Raw genomic sequence first — 21,377 nt, 5'->3', positions numbered from 1 at the left:
TCCTGGAAAACTATTAAAAGTTAGACTATAAAAAGCTGAAGGTTCTGATTAGGAAGCCTTTTGCACTTGAATACACTACAATTTACTCTAATTGCATCTCGAAACTAATGCAGTAATGCAGCCTAATCTAATAAAGTTGGAAGTCTCATCAGAATGATCTTACTTGAAACCTAATAGCAACGGTTAGATCAAAAACTAAAAAAAAAAGAAAAAGAAAATTAAAAAAAAAAAAAACAAATAATATTTAAAACCGATTTCTGTCAGTAACTCTCTATCCACTTATCAAAATGATAAAATCATCATGTACTTTAGATTCCCTTTTTCTTTTTTTTTAAATAAAAATAAACTACTGTACATATCAATTAATTTTGAAATTAAAAAAAGCAAATGTTTCAACTCAAGATTTTATCTAGAAATGCAAAATAGAATAAATTTTTTGTATTCAAGGTTCTTAAACTTTTTTTTTTAAAGAAATTTTTAGAAATAATATTATAATCCTTAATATTCACTTTAACGATTTTTTGCAAATAAATAATTTTGAATTTTTTGTCAAATATTACAATTTTTGCGAAAATGATTATTTCTTTAATTATAAAAATACAATTATAATAATTATTTATTTATTATTAAAATATTATTTATATATTATTTGCAATATTATAAATATATTATTTATATAAATATTTATTCATTATAAAAATATAATTATATTTATATATAAATAAACATTCTAGAAAAATGTGTAATATACTTGCAAGTTTCTTATCTACTGATAATTTAATTACAAGAACCTTGAAAAATTTTTATAGTTAAATAAAGATGAATTAAATATTAATCATTAAATATTAATCTATTGATACTATTTTTATAAAATTATTTAACATTTGCATATTTACCTAGACATTATATATTATTATTATTATTATCATTATATTTCAATCCTTATTATCAATAAAATGTTAAGTTTCACATTTTTTTTCACATATATATATAACGTGTATTAAAATTAAGACAGAGAAATTTCACTTTTTTTGACTGACCCAATTTCAAACTACTTTCATCATCGATTCGAATGTCCAGAGGAGTTTTAAATAAATAGTCAAAATTAAAAATAACTCTATCGTTGAATTATTTATAGAAAAATTTATATTTCAACTTTACTACTATTTCGATTGTTTAATTTTAGGTTTATTTATTTTTTTATTTTTTATTTAAATTAGAATCAAATTTGAAGAATTTAGAAAATTATTTTTAATTTTAAAATTTTTCTGTTATTTAATGAATACGATTTGCAAATTTTAAATTCTGATGATGAAACAGATAACGATAATCAAATGATTATTAAGCTGGGAAATTGTATAATCGATTGACACTAGCAATAATTAAATATAAAAATTGTTAACAAATGAATAAATGCGATTTTTAAAAGTATTTTAATTTCATAGCAAAAAAAAAATGTAATTATTACCAAAATATTATATTTATTCGCAAAAAATTAAATTTAAAAATAAAAAATAAAAATAGAAAATATAAAAATAATTTGATTTAATAATATTATACATTTTCATTTGAAAAAAATTTTTTTTTATGGTCTTTCAAAAAATGATGCAACATCTTGAAAATTGATCTCTCAACTTTCTCTGATGGATAAAATCGAGGAACCTTAATTAAGTTATTTCTCCCACTGAACATAATATAAATTTTTAATAATTTTGTTAAAAATTTAAATTTTGTTTTAAAAAAATGCATTAGTTGAAAATTATTTTGAACTATTTAATCCTAGCAGTTTATAATCTGGAAAATTCATTCAAACAAAAATTCTCAAAAGAATTTTTTATTTGGCAGAATTTTTCTTTTGAACTGAATTTTGATTTAATAGAATTTATAATATTATTTTATTTTTATTATTATTGTATTAAACAAATATTTATGTGATCAAATTTATTTTAACCGCCAAGGTGTTTTTTTTAAATAGTTCACTTTTTGCTTCAGTAATTTTTTTTGATACTTTTTTATATTTTTAATTTTAATTAGAGTACTTTTGTACAAAAAGGCGTTTTTCTCTTCACTGAAAAAAAATTTATTTGATTCTAATAATCGGTTACTTGACTATAATCAAATAAATATATATTTCAATTACACTCAGAGAAATGTAATATTTGTCTCCGAGCCTACTAACTCATTTATTTGTTGCAAATATATTTTATTTCATTTAAATAAAAAATTTATTTGAGCCAAAGAAAAATTTATTTATGACAAGTAAAATTTTTTATTTACGCCAAATAAATAAGTTAGTAGGCTCTGAGACAAATATAGGTTTATTTAATTCAAATATATTTTATTTAATTCAAATATATTTTATTTAATTCAAATATATTTTATTAAATTCAAATATATTTTATTTGATACAAATAAATCATTTCTCTGTGTGTAAATAATTATTATTTGAGTCAATTTAACGATATCTATTTCAAATATAGAAATAATTGGTTCAAATACAAAAATAGTTGGTTTAAATACAGAAATAATTGGTTCAAATACAATTTATTTAATTTAAATAAAAATTATTTGGTTCCTGTAAATATTTGTTTGATAATAGTCAAGTAATCGATTATTTGAAATAAATAATTTTTTTTTCTGTGTTGTTTTATAGTTAATAATTAATAAACAATAACTGCACCCAGAGAAATAGTTTATTTGAACCAAATATAATATATTTAAGTTAAATAAACGTATATATTTTTCTCACAGCCTACTAGCCCATTTATTTGGCGTAAATAAATTTCTTTATTTAAATCAAATAAAAATCAAATAAAAATAAAAAATTTAAATCGAATAAAAATTTTTTTGAATCTACTTAATATTTTTTTAGGCTCTGAGACAAGTATATTATTCACGCAAAAAAAATCCTCACCTGGAACAGCGATAAGTTTCTCTGGAACAGCGATATATTTCTCTAGAATAGGGAAAACTTTCGCTATTTTAGTGAAACATATCGCTGATCTAGGTGAAGATTTTTTTTTGCCTATTTCTCTGGGTGTGAAATTTTCGTTTCTTCTCCTTCTTTCAAATGTGAAAGAACCCAGAGAAATAGTTTATTTGAACCAAATATAATATATTTAAGTTAAATAAACGTATATTTCTCTCACAGCCTACTAGCCAATTTATTTGGCGAAAATAAATTTCTTTATTTAAATCAAATAAAAATTTAATTAAATCAAATAAAATTTTTTTTTGAATCTATTTAATATTTTTTTAGGCTCTGAGACAAATATATTATTCACGCAAAAAAAAATCCTCACCTGGAACAGCGATATATTTCTCTAGAATAGGGAAAACTTTTGCTATTATAATGAAACATATCGCTGATCTAGGTGAAGATTTTTTTTTTGCCTATTTCTCTGGGTGTGAAATTTTCGTTTCTTCTCCTTCTCTTAAATGTGAATTTTATAAAAGAAAAATTGCAATTAAAATGAAATTAAAAATTATCTCGTAAATTCTACTTTTGTAAAACAATTTTTCGGAAATATCCAAGATACATTAATCTGGATCTACTCTGATTTCCTAGAGCCCTAAAAATAATGGAACTTTGATCATCATCATCATCGTAAAAAAAAAATCGTACCATTTATGTACATGGGATGTTGTCGCCAAAGATGTTGATACTGATTCCAACGTGAACTAGCACTGTCAGAATGAATTGATGGCAGGGGTGCGTGAACTTGGTGGGCGTGTGATGTTGGCGGAAGTGGCGGAAGTGCCGGTGGTGGAGGTTGTGATTGTTGTTGATGGGCCGGCGCAACAACGATATGAGGATGGGGTTGTGGACCAGAAGGCTGATGCTGTTGTGGATGATGCGCCTGATGCAACACTCCCGGTACCGGAGGCGGCGCCAATTGCTGATACTCCATAGCGCAACTCATCCGGTTTTTATCACTGTTGCATTTAATCCCCGAAAAATTAAAAAAATAAAATTAAAAAAAAAAAAAAAAAAAAAAAACGTTAACAATTCTATCACCCGAGTCACTATAATTATCACTGTCTCACAAAATCACTTTTAAAAAAATTCTCTCCTCAATTATTCGATCAATTGTTTATCAATCACTTTTTTTCTTTTTTTTCTTCTTCTCCAGGATTTTTGATTGCGAAAACAACACTTTGAAATTTCTTCCTCTATATCCTGTAGTAGGTCAATTTTATTCCTTCATAATTACACAATTATTCAATTGAAAAAACATTGAAAATAAAATTCTTCCTTTAGGATCACAATATTAGAGAAGTGTTCTCAATACCATTGGGAAAAAAAAAAAAAAAAAAATTTTGCAAAATATACACGGAATTTATGTGATGTCCTTGAGTTCTATGATGATCACTAGAAGTTCTCCAATCACTTTTTAATTCAAGGATCCTTAAAAAAAAACACAGAAACCTGTTTCTTTTTTTTTTAATCCACAGATGATCACAATAACACTTAAAAAAAATAATCACTATCCTTTTTTTTTTTTTAAAAAAAAAAATCCTTTTTCTTCAGTAGAACAACCTCGAAGATCCGGATTTACAATTGTCAACCGGATTTTTGACTAAAGTTCCCGAAAAAAAATTGAATGACACGCGCGCGCAGTCGTTCACGACTGTCAAAACTTTATCCAAGTTTTCATGAACGAAACACGCATCATTGTTTATTGGTTTAGAAAATGTTTTTAAAAAAAAAAGTGGCGGGAATTGATTTTGATTGGTGATGAGATTGAAAAAAAAATGGTGGTGGGGAGAAAAAAATTGAGGGAAGGAGAGATGACCTGAAGGTGTCTAGGACGTCGCTCGAAGGATGTTTTTTTTTTTTTTTTCTTCTCCAGATTCTTCAAGGATCTATCTCTCTCTGTCTCTCTCTTTCTTTTTATCGAGAATGTGTCTCGAACGCGCGACGTCCGAAAAGACACTGCGCCGCGGGATCGCGAGGAGAGCTCTCCGCGATTCTAACCTTACTTTACTCGTCAGTCCGCCCCCAATCCCCCCCCTTCCCCCTCTCCACTGGATGGCGCCGTTACACGTTCCCCACTTGATCCTCAATGCGACTTCCCACAATCTCTCGTGTGTCTGGTTTTCTCTCTCTCTCACTTTTTCTTTCACGATTTTATCTGCGCCTTTCTGTCTAGTGTTAAACATGCAGCCAACCAACGATACCAAAGTTGTGACGACGCTGAAGAACCAATCCAATAACCCCCCTACCCCCACCCCCCCCCCCTCCGATCATTGCAATCATGATGGGCTTCCGCATTGCCACAAAGATTGGTCGGGGATTCCGGAAACACTAGTACTCTACATTTATTTTGTCCAGGAACTAGATTTCATTTTTCTAGGTTTGTTTGTTTTTTTTTTTTTGCTTTGCTTTTTTTTTCACCGATGATTATGATCAAAGTTTTCCAATTCACTTTTCTTTGTATAATTTACATGCGCTATAATACAATACGTGAATTGCGTTCAAATGGGATTAGTTATACACTGTAAAAAAAAGGAGTTGAATTTTAACTCCCTAGGGGATGCTATAAAAGTCACATCCTTTTGGATTTGAAGCAAAGGGAGTTAATTTTATGCTTTGGGAGTTAATACTAAGTTAATCTAGTGTTAACTTGCTTTTGGAGTTGATTTTAACTCCAAAAATTTTACTTTCAACCCTTGTTGCCATTAACTCTCCAAATGCTTGTACAGTGTATTCTATTTATTACTCTTAACTTTTTTTTTACTCTCAATGTATTTTTACTCAATATTGGGAGTAAAATTTGTACACTGTAAAAGAAAAGGAGTTGAATTTCAACTCCCTAGGGGATGCTATAAAAGTTCAACACATTTTGGAGTTGAAGCGAAGGGAGTTAGGGTTTTACGAGTTAATTTTATGCCTAGGGAGTTAGTTTTATTGAGTTAATTTAATTATTAACTCCCTTTTTGAGTTGATTTTTAACTCCCAGTAACGTTAACTCCCTAATTTTTTTACAGTGAAGAGTTAAAAATTAACTCTAAAATTGAGTTAACCTTGCATTAAATAGTATTACATTTTTAACTCCTAACTTCCAATAACGTTAACTCCCTAATTTTTTTTACAGTTGTAATACTATATTTAATCTAAGGTTAACTCAATTTTAGAGTTAATTTTTAACTCTTCACTGTAAAAAAAATTAGGGAGTTAACGTTACTGGGAGTTGGGAGTTAAAAATCAACACAAAAAGGGAGTTAATAATTAAATTAACTCTTTAAAACCAACTCCTCAGGTATAATATTAAATCGTAAAGCATTAACTCCCTTCGCTTCAACTTCAAAAGGGTGGGACTTTTATAGCATCCCCTAGGGAGTTGAAATTCAACTCCTTTTCTTTTACAATGTACAAATTTTACTCCCAATATTGAGTAAAAATACATTGAGACTAAAACAAATAGTTAAGAGTAATAAATATAATACACTGTACAAAAATTTGGAGAGTTAATGGCAACAAGGGTTGAAAGTAAAATTTTTGGATTTAAAATCAACTCCAAAAGCAAGTTAACACTAGATTAACACTCTTAGTATTAACTCCCAAAGCATAAAATTAACTCCCTTTGCTTCAAATCCAAAATGGTGTGACTTTTATGGAGTCCAATTGCGAGTTAAAATCTAACTCCCTTTTTTACAGTGTAATAATAATAATAATTGCTACACGGAGAAAAATGGAAAAACAAATAAATTTACTTTTACTGCTTCAGAAGTAACACCGGAACTGTCCGCAGTTTCTGAGCATTTCTGGCAATTTTTACTTCAGAAATAGTAAAAATTACTCCGAAAATAGTAAAATTTACTCCTAAAATAGTAAAAATTATTTTGGAAATAGTAAATTTTACTATTTCTGGAGTAAAAATTGCTAGAAATGCAAAAAAACTGTGAACAATTTCGGTTTTACTTTTAAAGTAGTAAAAGTTACTTTATTCGTTTTTCCATTTTTCTCTGTGTATGGTAACAATAATGGAAAAGGTTACTATGTTGCCATAGTAACTTTTGCCATAGTAACTAACTGTTATCATAGTAACGGTTGCTATGGAGACGGTTGCCATGGAAACGGTTGTTATGGTAACGGTTTGAAATAAAAAAAATAAAATATTCTAAATTTTAAATTGAGTAATTAATTTCATTAGTTATTTTTATAAAATATTTTTTTATCTTTACAATTAGTCAAATTATTAAAAAAAAAAAAAAATTCGTATCAGGCATTTATTGAACACACATATTAAAGTAGTTAATTTTTTTTTTTTTTTTTTTTTTTGTAAAGCAAAATAAAAAAAAAACCGTTTAATTACACAATTTATAAGGTTTTACTTCAAGAACTCGGAATTAGTTACTGTTACTCTCTATCCTTGAATTAGAATAAAATCAAACGAAACAAAAAGGGGGAAAAAAATATAATTGTTTCTTTATTTAATTGTCGCATTTGATAAAAATGTTTTCTATTCGTCCTTTCACTGTATCTAACAGTAGAAATTTAGTTTTTTTTATTATTATTATTATATTGAGAGTCATAGTCCTTGAAAAATTTTCTCGATCTACTTTTTTCTGGACTTTTTGATAGACAAGAGAATTTTTTTCTGTTTTCTTTTTTTTTGGGTAAATTAACGGTACATATTATTGTCTCACTTGGAATAAAATTGAAAGCGGATAAAATCGAAAGTGTCTGCAGAGCTATATGCGCTTGGCGAAATGTGGAAAAAAAAGAGGAGAAACATACAAAAAAGAGAGAGTTAGGGCCAATTCAGTCGATTTTACTTTTAAAAATTCAACTCTGTATTTTAAAAAAAAACAAAAAAAAAACTGTTAACGTCAAGAGAGTTTTTATATCTATTTCGAGAGAACGAGAGATGGATATAAAATAAAAAAATTGTAAAAACTATAATTTATTTAAAATGAAAATAATTTGGAAAAATAGGGCAATTGAAAAGTCAACTGACAAGGCTCTGATGAGTTTTTCGTAGGGTATTGGTGGGGAATAGCGTAACCAAGGGGGAATTTACTCAGGTAGTCAAGTGTACACTCTTCCTGTAATACTTGTGTAATAACGTGTAATACCGTGTAATAATGCGTTATTACGGTGCTGTAATAACGCAAAAAAGTCTGTAATATTTCCACAGAAAATTAAAAGGCATTAAAATAAGCGTTGCAGCTTATTTTAATGCCTTTTAATTTTCTGTGGAAATATTACAGACTTTTTTACAGCAGCTTATTTTAATGCCTTTTAATTTTCTGTGGTGGCATTAGTTACTGTGGCATTAGTTACTGTGGCATTAGTTACTGTGGCATTAGTTACTGTGGCATTAGTTACTGTGGCATTAGTTACTGTGGCATTAGTTACTGTGGCATTAGTTACTGTGGCATTAGTTACTGTGGCATTAGTTACTGTGGCATTAGTTACTATCTGTAATAATGTGTATTAAACTGTAATAACGTGTAGTACTTAGTAATAAGGGTAATATGAGGTGTATTACCGGTAGTTAAGTGTACACGTTTTTAACTAGTAAATTCACCCTCGAGCGTAACAGTCTTTTAGGGCACTAGTCAGTTTTTCAGAGAAGGGCTAGATTGGAGATAGGGAAATCTGGACAGTACCCCATCAGGCCCACATTTCAATTTCTGCACAGAATATAGAAAAAGAATATGAGTCGAAAAATTAAAAAAAGTAGTTAAAAAAACAAAAGAAGAGACTACTTAATTCTTAGATTTTTGCAAATTTGGACTGGTGAGGTTGAGAGAGAGAGAAAGAGAGAAGCCCAACTTGATTTCTGGGTTTGGAGACTGAATCACTGAAACCGGTCCTGAAGCTAATCCTGATTTCGTGAACGCGGAAATGGATCAAGAAGTTCGTTTCTTGCTAAAAAAAAATAATAAAAAATAAAGAAACAGGGCACAAAAAAAATATTATGCTCGTCTTCCTTTTCTCCCTCTATATAAAATCAAGTTCCCCGTATTTTTTATATAGAAATGGTATAATAGATAAAATTATATGTTGCAATCAATATATTTACATACATGTGAGCGATGTGGAAAAGGAACTTTCTTTTCATATTAAAAGAGAAAAATTTTGTTGACATTTCACAGATTATAAAAGTTATATATATATATATAGAGAGAGAGAATAAAAGTGATATCTTATAATGAGAAAAAGTAACACTTTATTGCTGACCGTGCGCGTATTACTTCACATTATTTTAAAATACTTTCTACTTTTTCCTTCTAGACGCACAAAAATTCCTTTTATATAGATGAGCATCAATTAATGGATTAATGATTTGTTAATTTTCAACTAATTTAAAGAAGAAAAAATACAAAATTTATTTTCAAATACTCGATTACTTGACTGTTGTCAAAGAAATATTTACTTGAACCAAATAATTATATTATTTAAGTATTTTTTCAAATACAAAATCGAAATGAAAATTGTTTGTTTTAAGTAAATATTTATTTGATAATAGTCAAGTAACCGATTATTTGAAACAATTTTTTTTCTTTAGTGAATAAAATAACAAATAGAATTTTTTTTTTTTAAATTCAATTTTGGAAAATCAATGTTTTTTTTATTGACTATAGAGCTTAATTCGACATCGAATTTTCTGATTCTAAAGATTAAAAAACCAGTGGTTCTTTTAATGGTTGCGCGCGGGATGAAAAAGAGTATCCGGCAACCTGTTGATTCTGCCCCTTTCACTCCGCACGATTTCAGCGTAACTTGCAAGTAAATTTATAATACGTATATAAAGAGAAAAAGAAAAGACAGAAGCAAAATTTAGATTAAAATTGTTACAGAATCAGTCTTATTTGGCTAAAAATCAGTTTTTTTACTGCGATCTTAAAATTTTCTCTGATTTTGAGAAAAATTAGTTTGATTGAATATAGTGTCCTGTTTCATTTCTATAGCTTATTCATACAAATAAATATACACTGAAAAAAATTCACTTGATTCAAATAAATATTTATTTGTATCGAATAAATATATTTATTTGTATCAAATAAATATATTTATTTGTATCAAATAATTATTATTTGATATGATATATTTGTTTCAAATACAGAAATTATTGATTCAAATATAGTTTATTTAATTCAACTAAAAATTATTTGTTTCAAGTAAATATTTCATAAACCCAGAGAAATGATTTATTTGAACCAAATAAAATATATTTGAGTTAAATAAACGTATATTTGTCTCAGAGCCTACTAACTTATATTTATTTGGCGTAAATAAAAATTTTATTTGTCAGAAATAAATTTTTCTTTGGCTCAAATAAATTTTTTCTTTCAATGAAATGAAATATATTTGCAACAAATAAATGAGTTAGTAAGCTCGGAGACAAATATACCATTTTTCTGAGTGTAATAATCGATTATTTGAATTAAATAAATTTTTTGTTCAATGTAAGAAAGAATTTTTATTGGTTGCCAAAGTCGAGTTTCAAATGTATATAATAAAGAAGAGAAAGAGAGTCACCAAGAGATGAAAAAGGCAATCCAAGACTATAAATCTCAACAAAAGTTTTGGCCCAATTTACAAGATGAAAAGTGGGTCGAACGCAGTAGGAGGAAGTGGTGTGGCATCACTTCATTTTGGTGGCAAAGAAGCGACGGTGAATCGAATTAAAATGATCACGGACCTAAGGAGGATATACATATATATATATATATATATATATATATATATGTTTTACAGAGAACGCATATAGAGAGAAAAAAGAAGGAAAGAAGACAAAAAAAAAGTCTGTTCTGCGGTTGGCCATCGCGGTGTGAGAACTACAACGAGGCATTTCACTATTAGGAGGTGAAAGTTGCCGAAAGTGGTTCCTCAACTCTTTTCTGGTTCCAAGTCCAGTGAGTGAGTGAGTGGTCAAATTGTTGCTCAACTCAAATTTTGTGCGTCGCATCGCATGCTACAGGGTCTTTTCACTATGATCGCTTGGCTGATTTTTTTTTATTTTTATTTTATTTTTTTTTTTTCGTTTAATCCTTCGTCCCTCAAATTCCGGTTTCACGCGATTCCACGATTCGACAACTGGTACCTCTATCGCTCTTCGGAGAAAGCGAAACGTTTCTTTGCGACGCGGAACCGCTGATACGCATTTAATAAGCGTGTATAAAAAAATTTCTTTGATTCAAACAAATCAATTTCTTTGACAAATTTTTTTCTTTAATACAAAGAAAATTTATTTGTTTTAAACAAATTATCTTTGATACAAGAAAAAAATGTTTTTCTTCGTTTCAAAGAAATTTTTTATTTAATTCAAATAAATGTTTCTTTCACCCTATGTATATTTGAACCAAATATAATATATTTGAACCGAATATAATACATATATTTGAACCAAATATAATATATTTGAATAAATTAAACTATTTGCCTCACAGTCCATTTATTTGATGTAAATAAAATTTTTTATTTAAATCCAATAAAAATTTATTTGAATCAAATAAATATTTATTAGGCTCTGATTGTGAGACAAATATATAATTTCATATCAGAAAAATTTATTATTTGTATTTCCTATTAAAATCGTGTCAATTTACTGACGAAATTTCTTATTTCAATGTAATTCGGTAATTAACGGCAGCGAGATGAAAGTGATTTGAATTTTTGAAGGTGCCGAAGTGAAAGTGGAATATATCTGTTGATTGGGACTGAGATTACTGCTTCATGTTTAAAAAAAAAACCGAAACAATATTTTATCAGTTTCACTTTATATTTAAAAATAAAGCAATTCAAAAGTTATAGAATTTCATTAACTGACGCAAAATAATAATATGTAAATTCGAATTCCTTATTTTTTCCTAAATAAAGGAAATTAAAATAACTTTTTCAAAAACTAGATTTTTTAAAAAATTATTTTCTCCCATTTATACACCCAGAGAAATGATTTATTTGAATCAAATAAAATATATTTGAATTAAATAAACAAATATTTATCTCAGAGCCTACTAACTTATTTATTTGGCGTAAATAAAAATTTTATTTGTCATAAATAAATTTTTCTTTGGCTCAAATAAATTTTTTATTTAAATAAAATAAAATATATTTGCAACAAATAAATTAGTTAGTAGGCTCGGAGACAAATATACCATTTCTCTGAGTGTATTATAACCTGACGAAAACAAATTTGCAAAGAATGTAAACAATTTTTATTATCAACATTTTTTTTTTGCCCATAGAATTTAAGTGTATAAATTTGATGTATAAAGGAATTCTTTTAATGATTTAAAAAAAAAGAATGTCCACGGAATTTATATGGACTAGGAAATTTCGCCATAATTATTATATTGCTTGCAAACTGCGTATATATAATTGTTGTACGGAATTTTTCCAAGGAATTTTGTAACATGAAAAATTCTCCATTAAATCATTTACAAAAAATAGAAAATTAAAAATAAAAAATTAATTAATTAAATTTTTTCATAGAAAACCAATTCGGGGTAATTATAATTATTTATAAAAAAAATATATATATTTCTAACCTTAGCCTGCAACCGATGAATCACATTTTGGACGAGGACAGCCACACAATTTAAAAAAAATTTGAACTATACGTTTAAATAATAATTAAAAAAGAAAAATACATTTTTAATTAAGCGATCGCGATTTTAAGATTTTTGAACACTCCCGGAAGAAAAATTATTTTATTAAATAGAAAAAAACATTTTTAAACACAAACTTTGATCACGTCTAAACAGGTCAATACACGATTTGCAACTGATTTAATTTTATTATCTTTGGGATTTTCAATTTAAATTGTTTATGACCTTTGGCCTAACGTACCCTTTGTGTAAACATGCAGATTAGGGTGCAGGTATAAAGATAATTTTAAAATTGATTTTTTTGCCTAGTAACGGTTGCTAAGAATATTTTTCTGCCTAGCAACGGTTGCTAACGATTTTTTTTGCCTTGAAACGGTTGCTAAGAATTTTTCTGCCTAGCAACAGTTGCTAAGAATATTTTTCTACCTAGCAACAGTTGCTAAGGATAGTATTTGCCTAGCAACGGTTGCTAAGAATATCTTTCTGCCTAGGAACCGTTGCTAAGGACAGTTTTTATCTAGCAACGGTTGCTACGAACATTTTTCTACCTAGCAACCATTGCTAAGGACAGTATTTGCTTAGCAACGGTTGCTAAGAATATTTTTCTGCCTAGCAACAGTTGCTAACGATTTTTTTTGCCTTGAAACGGTTGCTAAGAATTTTTTTGCCTAGCAACGCTTGCTAAGAATATTTTTCTGCCTAGCAACCGTTGCTAAGGACAGTATTTGTCTAGCAACGGTTGCTAAGAATATCTTTCTGCCTAGGAACCGTTGCTAAGGACAGTTTTTATCTAGCAACGGTTGCTACGAACATTTTTCTACCTAGCAACCATTGCTAAGGACAGTATTTGCTTAGCAACGGTTGATAAGGACAGTATTTGCCTAGCAACGGTTGCTAAGAATATTTTTCTGCCTAGCAACGGTTGCTAACGATTTTTTTTGCCTTGAAACGGTTGCTAAGAATTTTTTTGCCTAGCAACGCTTGCTAAGAATATTTTTCTGCCTAGCAACAGTTGCTAAGGACAGTTTTTTCCTAGCAACCGTTGCTAAGGACGGTTTTGCCTAGCAACGGTTGCTAACGATTTTTTTTTTGCCTTGAAACGGTTGATAAGAATTTTGTTTGCCTAGGCAACGGTTGATCCTAATCAATAAATTAAATTGAAGTTTTTTTTATTTAGAACGCATTTAAGTTTCTAAAATATTTTTTACAAAACTTGAACTGTTATTTTTTGTAAAATATTTTTTTCTTTCTCTATATCTATATATATATATATATGCATCTTACGGTAAATTGATGAGTGAGATACGACTCACAAGATACGAAATCACTGCACGGATTCATCCTGTCTTGTCACGTTTATGTGCTGGAAAGGTCGCATATTGAAGTTCGCAAATGGTATTTACGGAAAGGCATAATTAATAAGCGGTTGTAATTCATTGGTTCGTGATAGGACTATACTCTCATGTATAATATGCCGTGAGCGGTAAAATATATAAATTTTCTCAAGGAAATTTAACTTAATTTCTCAGTATAAATTCAGATCGTCAAATATTATATAATTGTTAAACGTTATATGTCTTCCAAAGTTGATTGACATATGTTACCTATATTATGATGATTTACTTTTATATAGCTCAGAAAAAAATCAAGGATTTACGCTTTTGAAAAATATAAGAAAAAATTATTAGTAATTAATAATTAATTAAATCTATTTTTTACTGAAAATTATAATTTTATAAAAGTGGTAAATAAATTTTATAAACTCGATGAAAATAAAATAAATATTTTATTATTTTTTTAATAGTCAAGTAACCGATTATTTGAAACAAAAACAAAATTTTTTTTTCCACTGTGTATAAAATGAGAGAACCATAGAATCATCTCGGTAACATATGTCAGTCACATGTTAATTGCCTTTTAAGCATAAACAACAGTCCATTAATTTATTCTATATACTCCAAACGTGACAAATTGCAGGCTTTAAACTTCGATTTTTGAAAAATTCTTTAAAATTCAGGATAAAAAATTAAGCAACGGCAGCCTCAAAAATGTTACAGTGATAAATAATTATCTAAATAATAACAATAATAATATAATATTAAAATAATGATAAATTTTGGGCAAAAAAAAAAAGTAAACTAAAAATTCGTGATATTAGGAGAGAAATTATTTATTTATGCGAATTATACGTATATATATATAATGAGAATTTCTGATGCAATTGAATTTCCTAAGATTCCCGAGACATTTACTAGAAGATGTCCATGTTACGAGAAGCATTTGACTGCACGCATGTTCATGAATGCTGTAATTAGGCTCAAAGAAATTAACAGACACGTTTTCCGGGTTGCGTAATGAATCCATCTCCTTTTTTTTTCTTTGTTTTTTTTTTCTAAATTAGCAAAAATCACCCAATTTCCCAGAATACTTAACATATTTTAAATAATTTCATTATTATTATTTATTACAAAAAAAAATTTAAATAAACTTAAATAATTTTATTATTATTATTATTATATTTATTACTCTCTAAATCTGAATTAGTAAAAATGTTTACTAATTTGAATTAGTGACTCACTTTTTGCTTCTGAATTAGTAAAATTTTACTAATTATTAGTATCTTTTACTAACAATTAGTAAAATTGTACTAATTATTAGTAACTTTTACTAACAATTAGTAAAATTGTACTAATTATTAGTATCTTTTACTAACAATTAGTAAAATTATACTAATTATTAGTAACTTTTACTAACAATTAGTAAAATTGTACTAACTATTAGTAACTTTTACTAACAATTAGTAAAATTGTACTAATTCTAAAGCAAAAAGTAAGTCACTAATTTAAATTAGTAAACATTTTTACTAATTCAGATTTAGAGAGTACAAAAAACTATTTTGAAAATCATAAAAATTGTCGAAAAAGAAAGTTAAAATTATAAGGAGGTCTTTAACTTTTACTTTTTTTTAGTTTTCTTTGAATTTATTCACGTTTTCTCCACAATAAAATAATTAACAAAAAAACAATGAAATTAATTTAATTTTGTCATTTTTATTTAAAAAAAAAAATTTGATATTTGTAATTTAGTTTCACTAAACATTTTATCACTTTACAGTTTTAAAATCGTTATTTATAAAAAAGCAAAGAAAAATTAAAAAAAAATAAAATAAACGTAAATAATAATTTCCTGTTGCGTTCTCGCAGGTAAACACATTTCTAATCAATGAAAAGGTATTTTTAACATCTTTCCAATAAACAAACCAACAATATATACGATAAAATATATACATAATGAGTTGATAATTTTTGCCAAGCAAAACTATGAAAAATGAAAAAAAAAAAAAAATCGTAAGCCTATATTCTTTCGACCTCGATAAGTATATATATATATATATATATATATATATAAACATTTCTAAGTACATATAGATATATGTGGAAATATGACGTCTTATAGACTAGCGTGTTCAACAGCATGGAAGGATAATCCCATGCGGTCTACGAAGGGTTTTAAGTTTCCCAAGTGGGTTGGCAATCCTGCCTACCTGAACACGATGTTTTACACTCTTTTTGCATGACTAGATCAATAAACAATCTTTTTAATGCAATCGACTTATTGCCTCCGCTATTTATTTTTAAATGCGCGAATAAACTTTTTTCTTCTTTTCTTTATACCCTTTCATTTACATGGAAATTTCAAATTTTGCTCTCATTTTCTTTCCATTTTTTTTCTGTACAAAGACTCCCTAATAACATAATTTTGAAAAAAAAATTTATCTTCAACAATAAAAAAAAAAAAATTTTACAAAAAATATCCAATAATAAAATTAGAGAAAAATTAAAATACTAATTTAAAAGAATTTTTTCGGCAAAAAATTCTACGTCATATATACACTCAAAGAAATGGTTTTGTCTCCGAGCCTACTAACTCATTTATTTGTTGCAAATATATTTTATTTCATTGAAATAAAAAATTTATTTGAGGCAAAGAAAAATTTATTTCTGACAAATAAAACTTTTATTTACGCCAAATAAATAAGTTAGTAGGCTCTGAGACAAATATACGTTTATTTAACTCAAATATATTTTATTTGGTTCAAATAAATCATTTCTCTGCGTGTAGGGTCAAAGAAACATTTAGTTAAATTAATTAAAAATTTTTCTTTGAAACGAAGATAATTTTTTTTTTTTTTTTGAATCAAAGATAATTTGTTTTAAACGAATAAATTTTTTTTCTATCAAAGAAAAATTTGTCAAAGAAATTGATTTTTATTTGAATAAAAAAAAAAAACATTTTTTTTGTGTGCACAATGTTTATAATTAGAAAAAAATATTTTTTTTTCGTACGAGAATAATAATTAAATTTTTTTTGACTAGATATTTTTTTAAAATTTTTGATTAAATATTGACTCAAAATATTTGGTGAATTTTTTTTTTTTAGTATTTCAAATAAATTTTTTTTTTGTGTTTATACTCTTCAGCAGCATGCACAAGCTGTGTACATAAATATATATATATATATATGTATAATGGTTGTACAGGAGCGAGTAGAAATTGAAAGCTGACATAAAAACGATAATAAGGCTATGCAAACGTAATTTTCTTCGCCCTAATGATCGCATTGATGGTGCCGAGTAATATACAAAACACATATGCACATCACAAGTCTGTTTTAGACAACTGCACGAGTTAGATTATAGTCATCGTATATATTAATTTAAAAAAAAAAAATTATTTAAAATTTTTTTATTTATTTTTTTATTTTTACTAAAAATAATCCCCGAACAAAATTTTAAACGTTTAAAAATTAAAATTTTTTATTTTACATTAGTTTTTAGAATTAGAAATTTATTGTAATAATTTGAAATGAATTTGGCTGTGTGGTCAGAGTAAATAACTCGCGTCCCAAGGGTCCTGGGTTCGATCCCCCCCATACGAGAAAGTTTTCAAAATAATTTTCCAGTGTTTTGTATATATAATTATGTAATAAACTTAAATAGAATTAAAGAATTATAAAAACTATATAGAAAATAGAAATAAAACCTATACCAAGAAAAAAAATTCTTTGATTCAAAGAAATTAATTTCTTTGACAAATTTTTCTTTGTTACAATAGAACCTTTTTGAAAATATAAAAATTCTTTAATTAACCGCGAAAGTCAATAAGTTTTAAATAAAAAAAAAATGATCGTGAGAATTTCAAATGAACTTTCAATAAATATATAAAAAAAAACAAGAGCATATATAGTGTATGGAATTGGCAAACTAAGTGGAATGCAAATTTTTATAAAAGATGTATTAAGAATTATGTACTAAGAACATTTCACGATCTACTGATTAATTATACACAAGAGATAGAGTTCACTTTCATTTACAGTCGTTGTGCAGAAAATCAGGAAAACTTTTTATTTATACGTGTAAATAAATAATTTAGATATATGTAATGTGAAGACAAATAGGCTTATTTGTTATGCGTGTGACTATATATATTAATCAAATAGCATTTAGACAAGGAGGAAAATTGAATCACACACAGACTCTTAACTTTGAATTAATTTAATTAATTAATTAATTTAAAAAAAATTAATTTAATTAATTAATTAATTAAACAAAAAATTAATTAATAAAAAAAAATAATGCATACACCCAGAGAAATTATATATTTGTCTCACAGCCAAGTAAATATTTATTTGATTCAAGAAAATATTTATTTGATTCAAATAAATTTTAATTTGATTCAAATAAATTTTTATTTGATTCAAATAAATTTTTATATGATTCAAATAAATTTTAATTTGATTTAAATAAAACATTTTATTTACGCCAAATAAATAGGCTAGTAGGCTGTAAGACAAATATACGTTTATTTAACTCAAATATATTATATTTGGTTCAAATAAAATATTTCTTTGGGTGTATGATAATTTATTAAATTTAATTGTCAATAAAACGTTTAAAAAATTTATATATAATAAAAAATATTAAAAATACAAAAAGCTATTACTATATATATTTGTTATAGTTTTTATAATTTTATGTATATGAATGGTATCTTATCTTTTCTTTAAGAGGACTTGTTTTACACAGTGTCAAGGTAAAACTGACTGAAAAGTTATACTGTAACTTATTATTATATATATATATTTATATTTATAAATATTTAAATTTTTCAAAAATCATATATTTCAAACAATTTCGGAAAAACGTGAAATAAATTTTTATTATTAAAAGCATGATTAAAAACAATTATTTAGTTTGAGCTTATGTTACGCACTATTCAGTTTAAAATTAATCGAATTTAAAATTTCAAAAAAAAAAAAAAAAAAAAAAATACTGCGATATTTACACTAATGTAAATTAATCCATATATGACGTATTCGCGAATAAGAAATAAAATTATCTGAAACGATCGCAATAGAGATATTGCAAAACACAGGAGATACAAAGACTTGACAGGATGTGACGTCACAAGGACGAATCACTGCTTCTCCTTCTTTCTTTTTCACTCGGTCAAGTAAAAATATATCGTACATATTCTCAACTGTCATTTCATGTTATACACCTGTACCATATTCACTTGAACGATGATGCAGTGTCAATTATAAAATTTTCATTTACATGACATACGGAAATCTTTACATTATATTCTATTTTTTTTTCATTGAATATATTATAGTTAATAAAATTCAAGTTTTTTAAAATTATTATTAATTATTTAATTATTATTAATTTTTTTGAAAACGAAATTGAGATTTTTTTAATATATTATATTTATTTTTTAAATAAAGAAAAAATTGGAACCTGACAGGAATCGAACCCCAGACGCGCGAATATAATTTAAATGCTTTAACGACCACGACTATCATATGAGTATTCTTGTTTCATTAAATAACCAATTTTTTTTTTATTTTTTAAATATTAGTGAAAAAAGAAAAATTTTTAAATAATATTTTATTCATTTAAACAAATTAATGAATTATCAAGAATAAAAATGTAAATATAATTATTAATGCAAAAAAAAAATATTAATTTTGTGTGGTTTTTAATTGTTTAGCCGCTAGAAAGGTTTAAATTAAAAATTAAAAAAATAAAGGGGAAAAAAACCTTTACATATACAAATCATTGTACACGTCAAAAAGACTAGTAGTCAAAAAAATCAAATGCCTTCGATTTTTTTTTTTTAATTAGTTATAACAGTGAAAGCAGACAAGGAATTATATTAGATGCATCGTAAAACTGTCATGTAGTTTGTGTACTCAGTGCTTGTAAATTCATGCGTCGAGATATTTATTCTCTCTATATGTATAGTCAACTTTCTGTACGATTACAATTCGTATTTTTGCTAACGCCTATAGTATTTAATTAATAATGCTTATAAGAAAAAATCTATGTTTCTAAAAATCACTAATAACTTATCAGAAGAACTACAAAAATCTACAAAAAACACTATTTTTTTAAATTCAATAACTAATTAGGTAAATAGGTAACCGTTAAAATTTTATTTTTATTTTTCATTATTATTATTATTATTATTATTAATTATATTAATATTTCATATTAATATTAATATTAATTAATTAAATAATATTAATATTAATATTAATTAATAATGCAAAATATCATTCTATTTGATTTTAGTAGAAAATATTTTTTTAAATTTAGCTTCAATAAAAAATAAAAAGTGTGAGAGTAAAAGCGTCACAAAAACGAAAGGGTGGGTGTAAAAATCAATTGCACGCACGTGTCTCAAAACGTGAGGAGTTATTATTATTTTTTTTTTTTTTTTTTTTGGAAAAATGATTCGTACCGTGATTGTGGAGCTTCTATTGTAAAATCAGAAAAGATGAACTGTCGTTGGCCACTTACCCTTCAGAGAGGATGTTATCATAGGATCACCTGAAAATAATACAAGTAACGGTAATGTCGTAATTTTTCGAAACTAAAAATATAAATTTTATTATTCAAAAAAAAAAAATAAGAAACTATAAATCTACTATATAAAATCATTCGCGTACTACAACTACAAAAAAAATGGCAAAATTTTTATTTTAATGTCATTATAAAAACAATATAGCTAAAAGTACAAAATAATGAATTAATTATTAATTATTATTTTTCAAACGATTATTATTTTTATTAATAAAATAAATGATATTTAGCAAATGAAGCAATTTAATAAAATTTCGTTTGAAATTCAGTAATATTTTAACAATCAAATCTATTTTATCGGTAGTTGGTAAAACAGTTCGACTGTTTTATCGGTAGTCGGTAAAACAGATTCGACTGTTTTATCAGTAGCCGGTAAAACAGATTCGACTGTTTTGCCAGTAGTTGGTAAAACAGATTCGACTGGTTTATCAGTAGTTGATAAAACAGTTTCGACTGTTTTATCACTAGTCGGTAAAACAGATTCGACTGGTTTATCAGTAGTTGGTAAAACAGTTCGACTGTTTTATCAGTAGCCGGTAAAACAGATTCAACTGTTTTACCAGTAGTCGGTAAAACAGATTCGACTGGTTTATCAGTAGTTGGTAAAACAGTTTCGACTGTTTTATCACTAGTCGGTAAAACAGATTCGACTGGTTTATCAGTAGTTGGTAAAACAGTTCGACTGTTTTATCAGTAGCCGGTAAAACAGATTCGACTGTTTTGCCAGTAGTCGGTAAAACAGATTCGACTCTTTTTATCCACTATCGATAAAACATTACTATTTTACCATCAATCGGTAATGAAGTATAACTGAATTTCAGCCGCAACATTATACCTCATTTTCTAAATTCCATAAAATTTAATCAGTAAAGTCTCAATACTA

General features: G+C 26.4%; 1 protein-coding gene across 3 annotated transcripts in view; it reads right to left on the bottom strand.

Moving 5' to 3' along the window:
* Positions 1–21,377, bottom strand: part of LOC127282459 (thyrotroph embryonic factor) — a 123,971-nt gene that overhangs the window by 52,691 nt on the left and 49,903 nt on the right. The window contains exon 2 of one of the 3 annotated variants that reach the window (XM_051306700.1): positions 20,432–20,461. The exons of 1 other annotated variant lie outside the window; for it this stretch is intronic. In XM_051306700.1, the coding sequence (XP_051162657.1) occupies positions 20,432–20,461 (30 nt within the window). Of the gene's footprint in view, positions 1–3,625; positions 4,893–20,431; positions 20,462–21,377 lie in introns of those variants that run through there. One more of the 3 variants, XM_051306699.1, reaches the window with a different exon arrangement.

The sequence above is a fragment of the Leptopilina boulardi genome, unplaced genomic scaffold, assembly GCF_019393585.1.
Source record: "Leptopilina boulardi isolate dan_hultmark-lab unplaced genomic scaffold, ZJU_Lbou_2.1 LbouV2_30, whole genome shotgun sequence".
NCBI lineage: Eukaryota > Metazoa > Arthropoda > Insecta > Hymenoptera > Figitidae > Leptopilina > Leptopilina boulardi.
Note: the sequence above shows the minus strand (reverse complement) of the source record. Positions and strands in the feature narration are given on the sequence as shown.